The 19935-nt window shown below is 48.2% G+C and overlaps 1 protein-coding gene across 1 annotated transcript in view; it reads right to left on the bottom strand.

The window, feature by feature from the left end:
• The window catches only part of TARS1 (threonyl-tRNA synthetase 1), a 66082-nt gene that overhangs the window by 27898 nt on the left and 18249 nt on the right, over window positions 1-19935 (bottom strand). Inside the window, exons 4-11 of the mRNA XM_075328287.1 lie at window positions 18187-18310; window positions 17982-18103; window positions 16187-16304; window positions 14875-14939; window positions 13507-13585; window positions 11324-11470; window positions 8311-8409; window positions 441-607 (exon numbers count right to left, since the gene is read on the bottom strand). Coding sequence (XP_075184402.1) covers window positions 441-607; window positions 8311-8409; window positions 11324-11470; window positions 13507-13585; window positions 14875-14939; window positions 16187-16304; window positions 17982-18103; window positions 18187-18310 — 921 coding nt within the window. The remainder of the gene's footprint in view (window positions 1-440; window positions 608-8310; window positions 8410-11323; window positions 11471-13506; window positions 13586-14874; window positions 14940-16186; window positions 16305-17981; window positions 18104-18186; window positions 18311-19935) is intronic.

Raw genomic sequence — 19935 nt, 5'->3', positions numbered from 1 at the left:
AATACAGAAAAGGGGGCGCCACTGGCACATGACTGACACCGGGCACCTGTACTAGGTAAGTCATACACGGGCAGCACACGGATCATACAACAAAGACGATGGCATCACCCTGCAACATTGCATTTAGTGATCGTCATTGAGGTCTACATGCAACCAATGCAGAAAATGCAACACTGTTGGATTCTTTATTGTGTGACTGTGCACCCATTGTCAAGTTTTGTGCAACTAATCTGCAATTTGGCTACAATGCACGGGATCTCTGAGACTTCCCGTCACTGTGCCGGCCTTACCCAGTGCAGCTGTGCCCACTAAATGCCACTGAGTAATGGATCCCACCTGTGGTGGCCACGTCCGATCACCCACACAAGCTCTTTGTGGGGTCAGACATAAGAAGCAACCACTTATTTTAGATGTACGGCTCTGGGTCCGATGTCTCCTACCAGTGCCCGGGGCAGTTCATTGGCTTCAGAGCAAAAATCTCCTTCTCCACTTCAAAAGAGAACATATTCTCGCTGTAGTGCTGCCAGTGCCCGGACGTCTGCCATAGTTTGCTGTTGTAAACGTTGGGGGTCACCACCTCCTGGAAGCCGCGCTTCCTGTACTCTTGCTACAAGAGGCAAAAACAGACAAAGCACAAGACATGTCAGTAACACCATGATATCTGCATGCTACCTACACCCCCGACCTTGCCATGACTCTCTGTCACTGCACCAGAGGACCCTGCACAGAACACGGGGTTAATCTTCTGCTGATGGGTTTCATTTTAGGTTAGGGAATAGCTGAGGGGGTACGGCTTAAAGAAAAGGGATGCGGTTTAATGAGATTTGTTCTACCGGCAATGGGGGGAGGCTCCTGCTGCAGGCAGACAGGACAGATTATTGGACAAAACAGCAGAGGTTTAAGAGACAGCACTACACCGTATACAGTCTATTACAGGGTTGCTAATCAGTCGCTGGGATTGTTGGGGTCACGAAACCTAAAAGGTGTCTGTATTCCTTCCATATTGGTTGGATAAATACTTGTTGGCCAGTGACTATTCCTCCCGATCTTATACACTTGCTCAGCTCAGTTGGGTCTAGTAGGGACAAGGGAATCTTTTTGGAGGAGGATTAGGCATCACAATTAAATTTTATTCCTTCTCTGTCCGCCTCACCATTAGACATTGTCCGCTAGAGGAGTCGGGAGGTCCCATAAACATAAGATAGTATGCGGGACCCCACAAAATCAGGATCACTTCCCTCTAATGTGTACGGGGGCCCTTAGTTCTATCTAAAGAATGTATGTCTGGAACACCAATGGTGTGAACATGGTGCAAGACTCAAAAAACATAACTAAACAATAGGATAAAGAGTTGCACACTAGTCACAATGTATATGGGAATGATGAAAAGCAGAACTGCTATGGGAATCCTAGACTGAAAAATACAATGAACTATCTGAAAAAGTGAAAAAACATGAAAAATGGAATATGCAGAACTGCTATGAATAATAGGAATATAAGAGATGTATAGCCATTGTATTGAGCAATGCAAAAGAGCCCCAAAACCAACGCCAAGGTAATCTCTATGTCATCTCTCTTTGCTGAGCATCTGAAGAAAAGGTATTATCTCTGTTATCACCCAGGAAGGGGCTGAATGTATCATATCAATAAGGTGAGTGACAGGACGTCCATAAAACGGATTCCCATCATGAAACCAAGACTAATCAGTGCGGCGACTCATTTTCACTGGCATGTGATGCTGTAAGTATCAGGCTTAAAAGGGTTAATTTGCTTATTTTTCGTACGAGGCTAAAGAAGGGAATTTTGTTACTTACCGTAAATTCCTTTTCTTCTAGCTCTTATTGGGAGACCCAGACGATTGGGGGTATAGCTACTGCCTCCGGAGGCCACACAAAGCACTACACTAAAAAGTGCAAGGCCCCTCCCCTTCTGGCTATACCCCCCCGTGGTATCACGGGTTCTCCAGTTTTAGTGCCAAAGCAAGAAGGAGGAAAGCCAATAACTGGTTTAAACAAATTAACTCCGAGTAACATCGGAGAACTGAAAAACCGTTCAACATGAACAACATGTGTACCCGCAAACAACAAAAACATCCCGAAGGACAACAGGGCGGGTGCTGGGTCTCCCAATAAGAGCTAGAAGAAAAGGAATTTACGGTAAGTAACAAAATTCCCTTCTTCTTCAGCGCTCTATTGGGAGACCCAGACGATTGGGACGTCCAAAAGCTGTCCCTGGGTGGGTAAAGAAATACCTCATGTTAGGGCTGCAAAATAGCCCTCCCCTACGGGGGTGTCACTGCCGCCTGCAGGACTCTTCTACCTAAGCTGGCATCCGCCGAAGCATAGGTATGCACCTGATAATGCTTGGTGAAAGTGTGCAGACTGGACCAGGTAGCTGCCTGGTACACTTGTTGAGCCGAAGCCTGGTGTCGTAATGCCCAGGACGCACCCACGGCTCTGGTTGAGTGGGCTTTTAGCCCTGAAGGAACCGGAAGCCCCGCAGAACGGTAGGCCTCTAGAATTGGTTCTTTGATCCATCGAGCCAGGGTGGCTTTAGAAGCCTGCAACCCCTTGCGCGGACCAGCGACAAGGACAAAAAGTGCATCGGAACGGCGCATGGGCGCCGTGCGGGAAATGTAGAGTCTGAGTGCTCTCACCAGATCTAACAAACGTAAGTCCTTTTCATACCGGTGAACCGGATGAGGACAAAAGGAAGGCAAGGATATATCCTGATTAAGATGAAATGAGGATACGACCTTAGGGAGAAACTCCGGAATGGGGCGCAGCACTACCTTGTCCTGGTGGAACACCAGGAAGGGAGCCTTGGATGACAGAGCTGCCAGCTCAGACACTCGCCGAAGCGATGTGATCGCCACGAGAAACGCCACCTTCTGTGACAGGCGAGAAAGGAAACTTCCTTCAGAGGCTCGAAAGGCGGCTTCTGGAGAGCAACTAATACCCTGTTGAGATCCCATGGATCTAACGGCCGCTTGTACGGGGGTACGATATGACAGACCCCCTGTAGGGACGTGCGCACCTTAGAAAGACGTGCTAGACGCTTCTGAAAAAACACGGATAGTGCCGAGACTTCCCCCTTAAGGAAGCCGAGCGACAAGCCCTTTTCTAACCCCGATTGCAGGAAGGAAAGAAAAGTAGGCAATGCAAATGGCCAGGGAGACACTCCCTGAGCCGAGCACCAGGTTAAGAAAATCTTCCACGTTCTGTGGTAGATCTTAGCAGAGGTGGACTTCCTAGCCTGTTTCATGGTGGCAACGACCCCTTGGGATAATCCTGAAGACGCTAGGATCCAGGACTCAATGGCCACACAGTCAGGTTCAGGGCCGCAGAATTCCGATGGAAAAACGGCCCTTGGGACAGTAAGTCTGGCCAGCCTGGTAGTGACCACGGTCGGCCGACCGTGAGATGCCACAGATCCGGGTACCACGATCTCCTCGGCCAGTCTGGGGCGACGAGTATGACGCGGCTGCAATCGGATCTGATTTTTTGCGCAGTACTCTGGGCAAGAGTGCCAGAGGTGGAAACACATATGTGAGCCGGAACTGCGACCAATCTTGCACTAAGGCGTCTGCCGCCAGAGCTCTGTGATCGCGCGATCGTGCCATAAATGCCGGGACCTTGTTGTTGTGCCGAGACGCCATTAGGTCGACGTCCGGCACCCCCCAGCGGCGACAGATTTCCTGAAACACGTCCGGGTGAAGGGACCATTCCCCTGCGTCCATACCCTGGCGACTGAGGAAGTCTGCTTCCCAGTTTTCTACGCCCGGGATGTGAACTGCGGATATGGTGGATGCTGTGTCCTCCACCCACATGAGGATTCGCCGGACTTCCTGGAAGGCTTGCCGACTGCGCGTCCCTCCTTGGTGGTTGATGTATGCCACCGCTGTGGAGTTGTCCGACTGGATTCGGATCTGCTCTCTTTCTAGCCACTGCTGGAAAGCTAGTAGGGTAAGATACCCTGCCCCGATTTCCAGAACATTGATCTGAAGGGTGGACTCCTGCTGAGTCCACGTCCCCTGAGCCCTGTGGCGGAGACAAACTGCTCCCCACCCTGACAGACTCGTATCTGTCGTGACCACTGCCCAGGATGGGGGTAGGAAGGATCTTCACTGTGACAATGAGGTGGGAATAAGCCACCATTGCAGAGAGTCCTTGGCCGTCTGGGAAAGGGAGACTTTCCTGTCCAGGGAGGTTGACTGCCCGTCCCATTGGCGGAGAATGTCCCCTTGCAGTTGGCGCAGATGAAACTGCGCAAAGGGAACTGCCTCCATGGCTGCTACCATCTTCCCTAGGAAGTGCATGAGGCGCCTTAAGGGGTGCGACTGGCCTTGAAGGAAAGACTGCACCTCTGTTTGCAGTGAACGCTGCTTGTTCAGCGGAAGCTTCACTATCGCTGATAGAGTGTGAACTCCATGCCGAGATACGTTAGTGATTGAGTCGGTGACCGATTTGACCTTGCCAAATTGATGATCCACCCGAAAGTCTGGAGAGTCTCCAGCGTAACATTCAGGCTGCGTTGTCATGCCTCGAGGGAGGGTGCTTTGACGAGTAGATCGTCCAAGTAAGGGATCACCGGGTGTCCCTGAGAGTGCAAGACTGCTACCACTGCTGCCATGACCTTGGTGAACACCCGTGGGGCTGTCGCCAGACCGAATGGCAGAGCTACGAACTGAAGATGGTCGTCTCCTATCACAAAACGTAGAAAACGTTGGTGCTCCGTAGCAATTGGCACGTGGAGATAGGCATCTTTGATGTCTGTTGAGGCAAGGAAGTCTCCTCGAGACATTGAGGTAATGACGGATCGGAGGGATTCCATCCGGAACCGCCTGGCGTTCGCATGCTTATTGAGCAGTTTTAGGTCCAGAACAGGACGGAAGGAGCCGTCCTTTTTTGGAGCCACAAAGAGATTGGAGTACAAACCCTCGCCCTCGTTCCTGAGGGGGGACAGGGATCACCACTCCTTCTGCTCTTAGAGCGTCCACCGCCTGCAGCAGGGCATCTGCTCGGTGGGGAGGTGGGGCCGTTCTGAAGAATGGAGTCGGAGGACGAGAACAGAACACTGTCCTGTGCACGTGAGCACAATGTCCGTCACCCACCGGTCTGTGACCTGTGGCAGCTAAATGTCGCCAAAGGCGGGGGAGTCTGCCATCAACCGCGGATGCGGAGAGAGAGAGAGAGCTGAGAGTCATGAGGAGACCGCCTTGGTAGCGGTTCCTCCGGCTGCCTTCCTTGGGCGTGATTGAGCCCGGCCGGAATCTGAGCCCGTCTGAGGTTTTGTAGCCCTTTTGCACGAGGACAATTGGGACCTGCCCGAGCTTGGGAAGGACCGAAACCTCGACTGTACTTTTAGGACAGCATTAATAGGGTAAGTCGCAGTGCAGACATTGCGGAGTTACGGACGCCTCTGCGGTACAGATGTACATGTGCTCAAGGCCAGCTGCGCAAGAACAGCTGAAAAGGTTAGGTTGCCTATACGGCTGTGAATGCCGGAGCAACCGACACGCCGATAGCCTCCTAGACAGATTTCAACCAGAGTCCATCTGTCTGTGAATGGCATCTTTAAGTGAAGCCCCATCTCCAGTGCAACTATGGCTCTAGACGCAAGCCTGGAGATTGGAGAATCCACCTTTGGACCCTGGGTCCAGCGCTTGACCACGTCAGGGGAAAAGGGATAACGTGTATCTTAAAAACGTTTGGAGAAGACGCTTATCTGGTAAGCGTGGTGTTTCTGGACTGCTTCTCTGAAGTCAGCGTGGCCAGAAAAATACTCAATATCCGTTTGAGATACTGAAAAGGGACTTCTCCTGCTGTGAAGCTGACTCCTCCACTGGGGGAGCTGAGGGAGAAAGATCCAACCTTCCATTGATGGACGCTATAGGATCATTCCGTATGGCGTTACCATCCGGTGTATCCGGATTGATAGCGATGTCAGGATCAAAGTCCTGGAGAGCTGCCTTATCATACAGAGAGTCCTCCTGGGACCCCCCCGTTCCAAATGAGGTTGGTCAGGAAGATTGCCCATGGCCTGTCTGGACTGCAAGTCTCTATCTTATGACAATATATCTGTCGAAACTGCAACTCCGTCCCTGTCCTTGGACAGGGATGACAGGTGGTTTCTTTGGCCACGACTAGTAGAGACCCCGGCAGACGAAGTGCTAGAGACCCCGGCAGACGAAGTGCTACAGGGGAGCATGCACACAATGGGACGGTGTCATGAACAGCATCCCATGTAGTAAAAACAGCACTGAAAATCTGTGTTGCTTTTTTGCCGCTGCCGACTAGCCATCTAGAAGTATATAGCCAAGATTGGTGACCGTACAGTGCAATGTATAGCATACAAGCATAAAGTACAAATGAACACTGCAGCACAAGCAATACAAGCAGCATAGAAGCCTGTGCCCTGGCACCTCTGCTCTTCTGCTGCTGTAGACTAGTCATCTAGGGGAATATAGCCCAGAAGAGTGACCATACAGTGCAATGTATAGCATACAAGCACAAGTACAAATGCACACTGCAGCCCATGCAATACAAGCAGCATAGAAAAAAACCTGTGCCCCAGCACCCTTGGTTTTCTGCTGCTGTAGTCTAGCCATTCCAGGAGAATATAGCTAAGACTAGCGACTGTACAGTGCAATGTATAGCATACAAGCATAAACACAAATGAACACTTCAGTACGTGCAATACAAGCAGCCTAGAAAGCCTGTGCCTTAGCACACCTGCTTTCCTGCTGCTGATGTGTCGCTCTCCAAGCGGGCATATAGCGACCTATGCAGTTAAAATACACATGTACACACTGCAGTATATATTGGGGTCAGCACTATGTGTGCCGCTTACCGCCCGCCTATAAGCGGGTGTATGGTCGCCACCGTCCTGCCTGGTTGCCGAAAGTCCGAGCTCGGACTGCAGTAATGGCTGCCGGCGTCTTCCCCAGCTCGTGTGAGGAGGGGCGGGCCGTGGGCGTGCCCCAAGTCAGAGCGGGAATCCGGCGTCCGACAGTGTGCAGTGAGAGGGCTGGAGCATGTAAATAAGGCTCCAGCCCTCGGCGCTGCTGATTGCTCAGCGTCTGTCCCCTTCCCTGAGTGACAGGGAGGGGGCGGGAACGAAGCGGCACTAGGCCGCAGAAGCCGGGGACTGGATTTATAAGCGCCGCCGCCGTAAATGCGCGGTCGGCGCCCAGTCCCCGGCGAACTACAAGTCCCAGCCGCGCCGCCGCTCCCGGAGCGTCCGGCGCGGTAGTTCCCAATACACAAAGTCACTCAGCAAAGCTGCAGTGACTGTAACCCTTTACTGTCCCCGGCGCACTAGCACACCCAGCAAGTCTGGAGTGTGCTGTGTCTGTGTGTCCGGGGACACAGAGTACCTGTAATGGTGCAGGGCCATGTCCCTGAACGGTACTCCAGCTCCGTATCCAGCAGGTTCAAATGGGTCTGTGGATGGAGCCCGGCGTCAGAGCTTTGAGGCCGGCAGGATCCCACTTCCTCAGAGCCCCCCAGGGGGATGTGGAAGGAAAGCAGCATGTGGGCTCCAGCCTCCGTACCAGCAATAGGTACCTCAACCTTACAACACCATCAACGGGTGAGAAGGGAGCATGCTGGGGGCCCTATATGGGCCCTCTTTTCTTCCATCCGAAATAGTCAGCAGCTACTGCTGACTAAAATCTGTGGAGCTATGCATGGATGTCTGACCTCCTTCGCACAAAGCTTGAAAACTGGAGAACCCGTGATACCACGGGGGGGTATAGCCAGAAGGGGAGGGGCCTTGCACTTTTTAGTGTAGTGCTTTGTGTGGCCTCCGGAGGCAGTAGCTATACCCCCAATCGTCTGGGTCTCCCAATAGAGCGCTGAAGAAAACTTAGTTGCTAACTACCGCTTTAAGAAACGCAACTTTTTGACAGCAGCCATGTAATGCAAATAAATTCAGAATGTGTCAGTCCTTGTATAAGATGCACCACAAGATACGCTCCTTTGCTTATAAAATGCTGATGGGCAGCAGGGGTCCGGCTGTCAATCATCATGATGTCGGTAGTGACCCTCCGTCAACAGCGCAGAGCAGAAGAGAAAGGAAATGTTCTGTTGACGTGATGTCAGCGGAAGCCGGAGAGTCACCGCCTCAGTCAAGAGAGAGGACTCCGGGCAGAAAAGGCAGGAAGTCAGCAGCTACCCGCCTGGAGGGTTTTAGCCCCATACAAAAATATAACCAATGTCTGATAACCCCTTTAACTCTGATGCATCAGTTTAGGTGTCAAGTAAGAGTTCGCCAAATCTGTACATGCACCGACGTGTGTCTCCTTACCCTGATGAAGTTGATCAGCTGGTTATAGATGAAGGCTCCTTTGGGCAGAAAAAAGCAGCTTCCGGGGCTCAGCTCATGGAAGAAGAACAGTTCTTGATCCTAGATTACAGCAAAAATAGCCATAGTCACTGTACATCGCAGCTTAAATTTCATGTCAACAAATCGCTATTTTACATCTTGGTCAACCTTTTTTGCAGAGTTAAGTATGCATGCATTTAAGAAAAAAATATACCTAAAAAAAGGTGGACAACATGTTTATCCCCTAGAGCAGGGATGTCAAACTGACATAGTCTTCCATAGAGAATAATGTGCCCCACATAGCCCTCCATACACAATAATGGGCCCCGCATAGCCCTCCAAACAGAATAATGGGCCCCACATAGCCCTCCATGCAGAATAATGGGCCCCACATAGCCCTCCATACAGAATAATGGACCCCACATAGCCCTCCATACAGAATAATGGGCCCCACATAGCCCTCCATACAGAATAATGGGCCCCGCATAGCCCTCCAAACAGAATAATGGGCCTCACATAGCCCTCCATACAGAATAATGGGCCTCACATAGCCCTCCATACAGAATAATGGGCCCCGCATAGCCCTCCAAACAGAATAATGGGCCCCACATAGTGATCCATACAGAATAATGGGCCCCACATAGTGCTTAATACAGAATAATGGGCCCCACATAGCCCTCCATACAGAATAATGGGCCCCACATAGCGATCCATACAGAATAATGGGCCCCACATAGCCCTCCATACAGAATAATGGGCCCCACATAGCCCTCCATACAGAATAATGGGCCCCACATAGCCCTCCATACAGAATAATGGGCCCCACATAGCCCTCCATACAGAATAATGGGCCCCACATAGCCCTCCATACAGAATAATGGGCCCCACATAGTGCTTAATACAGAATAATGGGTCCCACATAGTGATCCATACAGAATAATGGTCCTCACATAGTCCTCCATACAGAATAATGGGCCCCGCATAGCCCTCCATACAGAATAATGGGCCCCACATAGCCCTCCATACAGAATAATGGGCACCACATAGCCCTCCATACAGAATAATGGGCCAAACATAGCCCTCCATACAGAATAATGGGCCCCACATAGTGCTTAATACAGAATAATGGGTCCCACATAGTGATCCATACAGAATAATGGGCCCCACATAGCCCTCCATACAGAATAATGGGCCAAACATAGCGATCCATACAGAATAATGGGCCCCACATAGCCCTCCATACAGAATAATGGGTCCCACATAGCCCTCCATACAGAATAATGGACCCCACATAGCCCTCCATACAGAATAATGGGTCCCACATAGTGATCCATACAGAATAATGGGCCCCACATAGCCCTCCATACAGAATAATGGGCCCCACATAGCCCTCCATACAGAATAATGGGTCCCACATAGTGATCCATACAGAATAATGAAGTACAAAAAACAAACAAAACCGCTCACCACTGCAGAGACAAGCCTGAATATATCCTCCTGTTAGTCCCCTTTGGTCCGGCACGGATTACGGCAGCAAGCCGAGAAGATAATAGAAGAAAGCAGTGGAAAAATCCAGCTGGACTCCAAAGGGATAAATAAAAATGCTTCTTTATTTATATCAACTCGATTAAAAATATATATCCATTTCTCAAGTAAAGACACCGGCTTGTTCACACTGATGCATGGCAGATGTATACTACTACGCGTTTCGGCGGAACGCCTTCCTCAGATATATTTTTAATCGAGTTGATATAAATAAAGAAGCATTTTTATTTATCCCTTTGGAGTCCAGCTGGATTTTTCCACTGCTTTCTTCTATACAGAATAATGGGCCCCACATAGCCCTCCATACAGAATAATGGGCCCCGCATAGTCCTCCATACAGAATAATGGGCCCCGCATAGCCCTCCATACAGAATAATTTGCCCCACATAGCCCTCCATACAGAATAATGGGCCCCACATAGTCCTCCATACAGAATAATGGTCCTCACATAGTCCTCCATACAGAATAATGGGACCCACATAGCCCTCCATACAGAATAATGGTCCTCACATAGTCCTCCATACAGAATAATGGGCCCCACATAGCCCTCCAAACAGAATAATGGGCCCCGCATAGTCCTCCATACAGAATAATGGGCCCCGCATAGCCCTCCATACAGAATAATGGGCCCCGCATAGTCCTCCATACAGAATAATGGGCCCCGCATAGCCCTCCATACAGAATAATGGGCCCCGCATAGCCCTCCATACAGAATAATGGGCCCCGCATAGCCCTCCATACAGAATAATGGGCCCCGCATAGCCCTCCATACAGAATAATGGGCCCCGCATAGCCCTCCATACAGAATAATGGGCCCCGCATAGCCCTCCATACAGAATAATGGGCTCCACATAGCCCTCCATACAGAATAATGGGCCCCGCATAGCCCTCCATACAGAATAATGGGCCTCACATAGTCCTCCATACAGAATAATGGGCCCCACATAGCCCCTCCATACAGAATAATGGGCCCCACATAGCCCTCCATACAGAATAATGGGCCCCGCATAGCCCTCCATACAGAATAATGGGCCCCGCATAGCCCTCCATACAGAATAATGGGCCCCGCATAGCCCTCCATACAGAATAATGGGCCCCGCATAGCCCTCCATACAGAATAATGGGCCCCGCATAGCCCTCCATACAGAATAATGGGCTCCACATAGCCCTCCATACAGAATAATGGGCCCCGCATAGCCCTCCATACAGAATAATGGGCCCCACATAGCCCCTCCATACAGAATAATGGGCCCCACATAGCCCCTCCATACAGAATAATGGGCCCCACAAGCCTCCTGTGATGTACATACTGGTGCATTTGCAGAAAAAGGTTTACTCCATAGTTGAAAATGTATCCTATCCAGACACTTGGATGAAGGAACAGGTTAAACCCCAGGTAATACATTATTCCAGGGTGTCGGCTCATGACATATTCGTTATTAGGGCTCACCCGTCCAATCTTCCTGTGGTCTCGATTCTTGGCTTCTTCTTGAAATTTTTCCCATTCCTTCAGCATTTTTGGATCCGGAAAAGAAATTCCATATATTCTTTGTAAGGTTTCCATATCAGCTTTCCCTTCCCAGTAAGTGGAGGAGTTCTGCAAATTAGCAAATGTGAATTCTGGTATCAATTGTGTGCTCCAGAGCAGAAATCACCAAAAGTAATGACAAAAGAGAAGCAACATAACGGCAATTGTATAATTCATGTATATATGTCACATTAGTATTACAGTATATAAATATTACATCCTATATACTGCAACTGTAAAAATGGAAAATATAACAAATATCAGCTACAATGTAGTATATAGAGGATGTGTCCCGTGTGGTGTAATAGAGGATGTGTCCCGTGTGGTGTAGTATATAGATGATGTATCCTGTATGGTGTGGTATATAGAGGATGTGTCCTGTGTGGTGTGGTATATAGAGGATGTGTCCTGTGTGGTGTGGTATATAGAGTATGTGTCCTGTGTGGTGTAGCATATAGAGTATGTGTCCTGTGTGGTGTAGTATATAGAGGATGTGTCCTGTGTGGTGTAGTATATAGGGGATGTGTCCTGTGTGGTGTAGTATATAGAGGATGTGTCCTGTGCGGTGTAGTATATAGAGGATGTGTCCTGTGCGGTGTAGTATATAGAGGATGTGTCCTGTGCGGTGTAGTATATAGAGGATGTGTCCTGTGTGGTGTAGTATATAGAGGATGTGTCCTGTATGGTGTAGTATATAGAGGATGTGTCCTGTGTGGTGTAGTATATAGAGGATGTGTCCTGTGTGGTGTAGCATATAGAGTATGTGTCCTGTGTGGTGTAGTATATAGAGGATGTGTCCTGTGTGGTGTAGTATATAGAGGATGTGTCCTGTGTGGTGTAGTATATAGAGGAAGTGTCCTGTGTGGTGTAGTATATAGAGGAAGTGTCCTGTGTGGTGTAGTATATAGAGGATGTGTCCTGTGTGGTGTAGTATATAGAGGATGTGTCCTGTGTGGTGTAGTATATAGAGGATGTGTCCTGTGTGGTGTAGTATATAGAGGATGTGTCCTGTGTGGTGTAGTATATAGAGGATGTGTCCTGTGTGGTGTAGTATATAGAGGAAGTGTCCTGTGTGGTGTAGTATATAGAGGAAGTGTCCTGTGTGGTGTAGTATATAGAGGATGTGTCCTGTGTGGTGTAGTATATAGAGGAAGTGTCCTGTGTGGTGTAGTATATAGAGGATGTGTCCTGTGTGGTGTAGTATATAGAGTATGTGTCCTGTGTGGTGTAGTATATAGAGGATGTGTCCTGTGTGGTGTAGTATATAGAGGATGTGTCCTGTGTGGTGTAGCATATGGAGGATGTGTCCTGTGTGGTGTAGTATATAGAGGAAGTGTCCTGTGTGGTGTAGTATATAGAGGATGTGTCCTGTGTGGTGTAGTATATAGAGGATGTGTCCTGTGTGGTGTAGTATATAGAGGATGTGTCCTGTGTGGTGTAGCATATAGAGTATGTGTCCTGTGTGGTGTAGCATATAGAGGATGTGTCCTGTGTGGTGTAGTATATAGAGGATGTGTCCTGTGTGGTGTAGTATATAGAGTATGTGTCCTGTGTGGTGTAGTATATAGAGGATGTGTCCTGTGTGGTGTAGTATATAGAGGATGTGTCCTGTGTGGTGTAGTATAGAGAGGATGTGTCCTGTGTGGTGTAGTATATAGAGGATGTGTCCTGTGTGGTGTAGTATATAGAGTATGTGTCCTGTGCGGTGTAGTATATAGAGGATGTGTCCTGTGTGGTGTAGTATAGAGAGGATGTGTCCTGTGTGGTGTAGTATATAGAGGATGTGTCCTGTGCGGTGTAGTATATAGAGGATCTCTTAGTACTCTACATGACGTTTATGCTTCTCCTCTTAGAAATATATAAGTAACTTCTCTTCTGAGTGATAACACTAGTGAGATATTCCATTATATGCAGCGACTCTCCATAGAGTGCAATCACCAGTGATAAAAAGAATGATGACGCCTGGATATCAAGGTGTTCATACATTTTCAGAAAGCATAAGAGAGGAACAGCACAATGCAGAGTTATAAGAACACAGACAGATATATGAGGTCAGGAAATATTTTCATTTTGTTGCACAATCTGTGTACATCCATAGATGTTACCTTGTGAATTTTGAAGGCCTTAATCTTGCCGGTATGTCTGACATGGGGTCCTCTGCAAAGATCGATTAAGGGGCCACATCTAAAAGAAAAAACAGAAATAAAACATTTAAGGTCCTCAGACAGTGATAATGCTGCACTTGTCATGGAGCTGCTGGGTCATCCTTTTAGGTGCACGTCGGGCATGTTAATGTCACGGATGTGTCACGCTTAACAGACAGTCCTGTAGTTTCCGGCTGTAGAAGGTCGCAGTGCTTGGCTGCTCTGACTTTCCCGTTTTCCCTGCTTGGGGTTTATCACTTTCTCTTTAGGACCCTGTGGATTTCCTTACCTTTTCAGCTGTTAGGCTATGTGCGCACAGTGCTTTTTTTGGGTTAGGTTTTGGACAAAAAAAAAAAAACGGCATGACTTTGCTTCCCCAGCAAAGTCTATGAGTTTTCATTTTAGCTATCCACACAGTGCAGTTTTGTTTTAGGTGCGTTTTTGTGGTTACCACAAAGATACAACATGTCAATTCTTTTTGCGTTTTTCATCCATTGGGAAAAACGTAGCAACACAAATGCAGCGAAACGCAGCAAAAAAAGAAAATCGCACATAAAACGCTGCATCTTTGTGGTCACAAAAAAGGCAACGTGGGCACATAGCCTTACTCTTCAGCACTTCCCTTTGTGTCCTCGTTTTCCCTTACTCTGTGCTGGTGATAGGTCTAATACCCCTATCAAGTCTTCAGTGCAAGCAGTCAGCTTGTATTCATCTGGAGACACTTTGTTGTTACTGTAGTTCCTCTCCCCGAGTCATCTGGAGATGTTATTTGTTTATTTCCCCCTTTGTGTTTCCCTGTGTGTTCTTTACAGATTAGTGGGGTTGACTATGCACTCATCCCATTCATTCTCTACCTAGGGCCTATTTCAGGGTCAGCCAGGATCAGGTATCCTGCTCGGCACATAGGTGCGGAACCTATCTAGGGTGGTGAGGGACCCCAGGGGTCAGCAGTAGGTGTGGTCAGGGGTCATCATCTCTCCCTTCCCTAATCATAGGGATTCCCTTCCCTTTTGCCGTTCGCTTGGTACTTCACCATACCTAGCATGACAGTTAATTAGGGTTTAATGGATGAAGATGTCTATATGAATATTCACACCCTAACCCTGCGATGTCAGAATAATACACTTAACTATAAGGTCTCTGCCACAAGAACGAAAAATAGTATTGGTGTCTCTGGATGACCCGACACCCCTGTGAATGACAACGATGGTAATGGAAGCAGTGCAATTCCTCACTTCTCCTCTAGTAGCGCTGTGGGGTAAGTGAGCAGATGCCTTCAAGTTCCCTTTCAGAGTGGAAAAAGTTTGCTAAACTGAAGTTTGTCCTCACCTGTACACGGTGGTGGTCGGGGTGTCCACTTTTTCATTTAGGATCCGGCATTTAAATTTGTTGTACTAAGGGAAAAAAAAAAAAAAAAAGAAAAATGTTGATGAATCAGCGGAAAAATGATCAAGGGGTCTATACTGCTTAAAAACCAATCACGGGTTCAGGTAGGGAAAAAATAAATAAGGAATAACGTTTGGAACACCATTCTAAGTCTGAACTGGGTTCAGGTAGGGGACCTGAAAGGTTAAATCCATCATCAAAAGTTATCATTTGCAGATCGGTGGTGTTCAGCCGCTGGGACCCTCCGCAGGGCTCTGAAATTACATCACAATGTCCCATCACCACTATTTATTCCCTAAGAGAAAGCTGAAAAACGCAGCACTCGGCTGTATTCATCACTGCCATAGAAAATGAGTGGAGAGGTGGAGCACGAGCGGCCATCGCTCCGTCCAGATGGGGGTTCTCAGAACTCCGTCCTCAATGGTCGGCCCACACCGATCAGCGAGATTTCACAAAGTTATCAATGCATTAAGCCTGCTTTACATGTTACGATTTCACATACAATATCGTATGCGATCGTAACCGCCTCATATGTGCGGCACGTTCAATTTGTTAAATGTGCCGCACATACGAGTAACCCCCGTCACACGTACTTACCTGTCCATACGACCTCGCTGTGGGCGACGAACATTCTCGTCCTGGAGTGGGAGGGACGTTCGGCGTCACAGTGACGTCACGCGGCAGCCGGCCAATAGAAGTGGAAGGGGCGGAGATGAGCGGGACGTAAACATCCCGCCCACCTCTTTCCTTCCGCATTACCGGCCGGGAGCTGCAGGACGTAGGTAAGATCTGTTCATCGTTCCCGGGGTGTCACACGCTGCGATGTGCGCTACCCCGGGTATGATGAACAATCTGACGTTCAATTCATGAGAAATGAACGAAGTGCGTGTGATGAACGTTTTACCGTTTAATCGCAATTGCACATAGCTGTCACACACTGCAATGTACCTTACGATGCCGGATGTGCGTCACTTACTACGTGACCCCGCCAACACATTGTAAGATACATTGCAGCGTATAAAGCGGGCTTTATACAGTAAAATGTCATTCAAAATTAGAATTTGTCAAAGAAAGATCAAGTCTTCATCCAGGTATGTAAAAATAAAGTTATATAGTTATTGGAATAAATAAAAGCGCAAAAAAATGTTAATAGCGCACACGGATTGTAGTGTGAGCGCCGGTGCCGGATCTGCATTAGATCTGGGTTTGTGCTAGTGCAGATGAATGTGAGGTTATTACGGGGTCGGGGTTTCACCTTAAACATTTCCAGCAAAGTCTCTTTGGAAACTTCAAGTCTTTCAAATGGTTGTTTTTCCTTCATTATCTTTTTGCACAGGTTTTCTAAGCTGGAGAAGTCGTTGCTGGAGACGCCCCTGGGAAAAGAGGAAAATAGGAGACTTAGGACATTTCTACAGTGGCAGTGACCGATATCTGCTCGTTGGGCTCAGACCACAGCAAAAGCACCAATAATGGGGTGAAAAAGGCCAAACTTGTGTGACCGGGGTCATCGCCAACATCCTACACCCCCGAGTTATGGGGGCCAGATGCTATGTCTGAGGACTGGGCTGTACTGTCTTTGTGGCCACCGGGAAGGAATCTCTAGATACAGATCACAACAAAGTGCGACCGAATCCGGCCCTGACCCCGAGGAAAGCGTCTGACCATCAATAACAGCAGGACAGAGCCGGACGTCTACAAGACGGGACTAACGAAAGGTAGTCAGGATCAGGTAACTGCGGTATTGTGGGACGTCCTGTCTACACCGGTAAAGCTGCCGAGTTCATTGATTGGCTGCAGCATTGTCAGCGGGAAAAGTAGAGTACAGCGCTGATTGTTTCTTTATAGTAACCTGCAGCCGCGAACCAGCATTTACTGAAAGTGAACAGCCTCTTTAAGTCTAAAACAAAGATGTACAAAAAAATAAAAACACAGAAATAACAAAAAAAAAAATAAAAAAAATGTAGTTTTACATATATTGGCTGAGGTTATAATACCTAGAAAGTAAAACTTCATAAATAACATTTTCCCCGCATTCATGCAGTTTCTACCCTATGAAATGCATGGAAACAATCAGTTATTAAAGGGGTTTAACGATTTTGCATTTTAAAAGAATAAAAACAGACTGTGCTTTATGTACCCCGCCCGATTCTCCACCGCTGCTTCTGGTTTCTATTACTGTCTGCAGCTTTAACGAACGCACCGATTGGCTGCAGTGCTGTCTGCGTGACGTCAGCGCAACGGGCAATAACCAACATTGGAAGCAGCAACGGAGTCTCAGCGCTGGACCCGGGGAGGGCAAGTAAAGCAAAATTTGCAATTTTAAAACTGCAGCCGGGAGACAAAGATTTTCCAAAACTAGAAAACTCCTTTAAGGGTTTAATTTCCTGGTAGGCTAAGGGTATGTCCTGACTTTTACAGAACCTGTGTCCTCAGGACATAGACACAGCTAAATATAATGGTGGAGCAGGAACACATCAGATCCCAGCTCCACCATTCATTCTGTCAGAGAAGATATAGAAGGACCTTCAGATCCCAAAACTGAGCAGGAGAGACGGCTCAGAGGAGCAGGGATGTGACAGGACACTGAGGCAAGTGAGATGGGGGGGTGTAAGAGGGACTGTGGGGGACTTCCACATTTTGTGGGGACTATGGGGGGGCACCACACACTGAGAACTGTAGGGAGTGGGGGAGGGTTCTGGAGACCACCATACTCTGCGGGGGGGATGTAGAGACCACCATACTCTGCGGGGGGATGTGGAGACCATGAGAGGTGTGAGAAACTGAGTGAGAACATTAAAGAGCGTCATTAAGGCCAATGTTTCTGTGTGGGCAGCACATATAGCAGACTGGGTGAGGTTAATGTCAAGGCTTCTGATGAGATCTCAGGAGCCAAAAGTTGTCACTGAAGCTGGAAACAGCGGAATTTGGACAATCTACGGTCACATAAAGTGGCTGCAAAAATGTAAGTGGAGCCTGAAAAACCCCTTTAAGTGATGCGTCTTCTGGTGCATTATGTTCAGTGGATGCTGAATGAATAAGGAGAGACTCACCCGTCTTCTAGGAACATGTCATAATAAAATCCACTTTCTATAGGTGGCCCGTAGCATAGACATCCCCCGTACACGCGCTCCATGGCTTCACCCATAATGTGGGCGCTCGAGTGCCAGTAAACCTGCAGGAGGAAGAGGAGAGAGAAGTGACGGCGTGCAGCGACACACAGGAGTGCTTGTCCCTCCACAGACAATGTGCACTTACTGCTTGGGCTTCTTCATCATCGAACTTCAGCAGTGCAAGTGCACAGTCTTCCTCCAGGGGGCGGTCAAGGTCCCAGACCACATTATTCACCTTCGCAATCACCGTATTATCCGCCAACCCCTGACTGCAGGCGACAAAACAACCAGCATAAGGCGGAGAACCCGGCAAACACACACTACCGGGTCAGATGTGATGAAGTAATAGAGAAAACGGCCCTTTAACCCCCAGTAATTTCATCTTTTTGCATCCTCTTCTTCCAAGAACCAGAACTTTATTATTTCCCTCCCATAATAGCCGTATGAGGATGAAATGCAGTGTTGAAGGACACCATTCACATTACCACGATATGTACCGAAAAAAAGGTTTTAAATTCCAAATGGGTAAAATTGTTGGTTTTTTTTTGCTATCCGGTGCTTTCCTTATGGGCTACACTATTTTATACCTTGGATTGTTATGGAAAACGTGATACTAAATTATTAATTCAATAGAGAACAATCCGTTCTGGGACTGTGCTTGTTAACCAAGTTACTCGTTAAGCAACGCAAGATCTCCCATAGGAAATCATTGCAATGCAGACAATTCATTCCACAACTTGTTAGATGTCCCATCCTGGTGCCCTATTGTGCCATTCCACACACGAACAAACACACACACACACATATTATGCTCACCTTACCTTCCGTTCCATCGCCGGTCTCCTGGGACTTGCTGTTCGCTAGTATGGGCCGTGTATCGGGTTACCATCACGACGAGGGAGGAACTTCCGCACCAAGAGCGCTGACGTCAAAGGCAGGAGACGCTTGCCTCTGATTGGCCAGCGCGCTGCCTTTGAATAGCGTCTGACAGCCGAAGTTCCTGCCTCGCCGCTATGGTTGCCGATACACATCCTAGAGCGGCGAACTACAGGACCCAGGATGCCGGCGATGGAACGGAAGGTACACATATTATGCTCACCTTACCTTCCGTTCCATCGCCGGCCTCCTGGGTCTTGTAGTTTGCCGCGATGTACCGGCGAACTACAAGACCCAGGAGGCTGGCGATGGAACGGAAGGTAAGGTGAGCATAATACTGTATATGAGTGCGTGTTTGTGTGGACTGCAAGAGCGGGTTAGAGCACGGTGGATGTACGGAACCGGAAGTGTGTGCGGTGAGTATTTTGCTTGTACAGCAAAGCTTTCTCGTAAAGCGGGTTACAAATTTACAGAAAGCTTTGCTTGATTTTATGTGCACTGGCGGCATATGACCAGTACAGTACAGGTTCAACTCCTGAGCCCGATCCATTCCCTGCATCCACTGCGTAAGGTAGAGATAGATTGTTCAGGGGGAAAGGGTTAAATACTGCAGTTTATGTTCAGTTTGCAGACTCGCCCTGTGACTTTTTGCAGTGATGTGAGGCTCGGTTGCTCCCTCCACAGTCAGTACTTTCTTTTCTGAGGCAGGACGGAGGGCTTATGGGGTATTTTTACTATGATTGACAGCTGCTACCACACGGCAACAGATGAAAATGGACAAAATTCCGAGCTGAATCGTGGCATCAAGAAAAAGGAGTCTGGAGTGTATCAGTGGCATCCAGTTTGGAAGGTAACACTGGCATCTATTTTATTTTCTGTTTTAAACAAGACAACGGGTCTATGTGTGAATTTCTAAAGAAGATAGCCTTTTTTTTTGTTTTTTACACGCTCTGACCTTCAAGCTATCTCTAAGTGGCCTTGAAGCCTCCTCCTGAGAAGGAATGTGATCTCCATTTCT

Source organism: Anomaloglossus baeobatrachus, chromosome 1 (genome assembly GCF_048569485.1).
Source record: "Anomaloglossus baeobatrachus isolate aAnoBae1 chromosome 1, aAnoBae1.hap1, whole genome shotgun sequence".
In the NCBI taxonomy this organism is placed as follows: domain Eukaryota; kingdom Metazoa; phylum Chordata; class Amphibia; order Anura; family Aromobatidae; genus Anomaloglossus; species Anomaloglossus baeobatrachus.
Note: the sequence above shows the minus strand (reverse complement) of the source record. Positions and strands in the feature narration are given on the sequence as shown.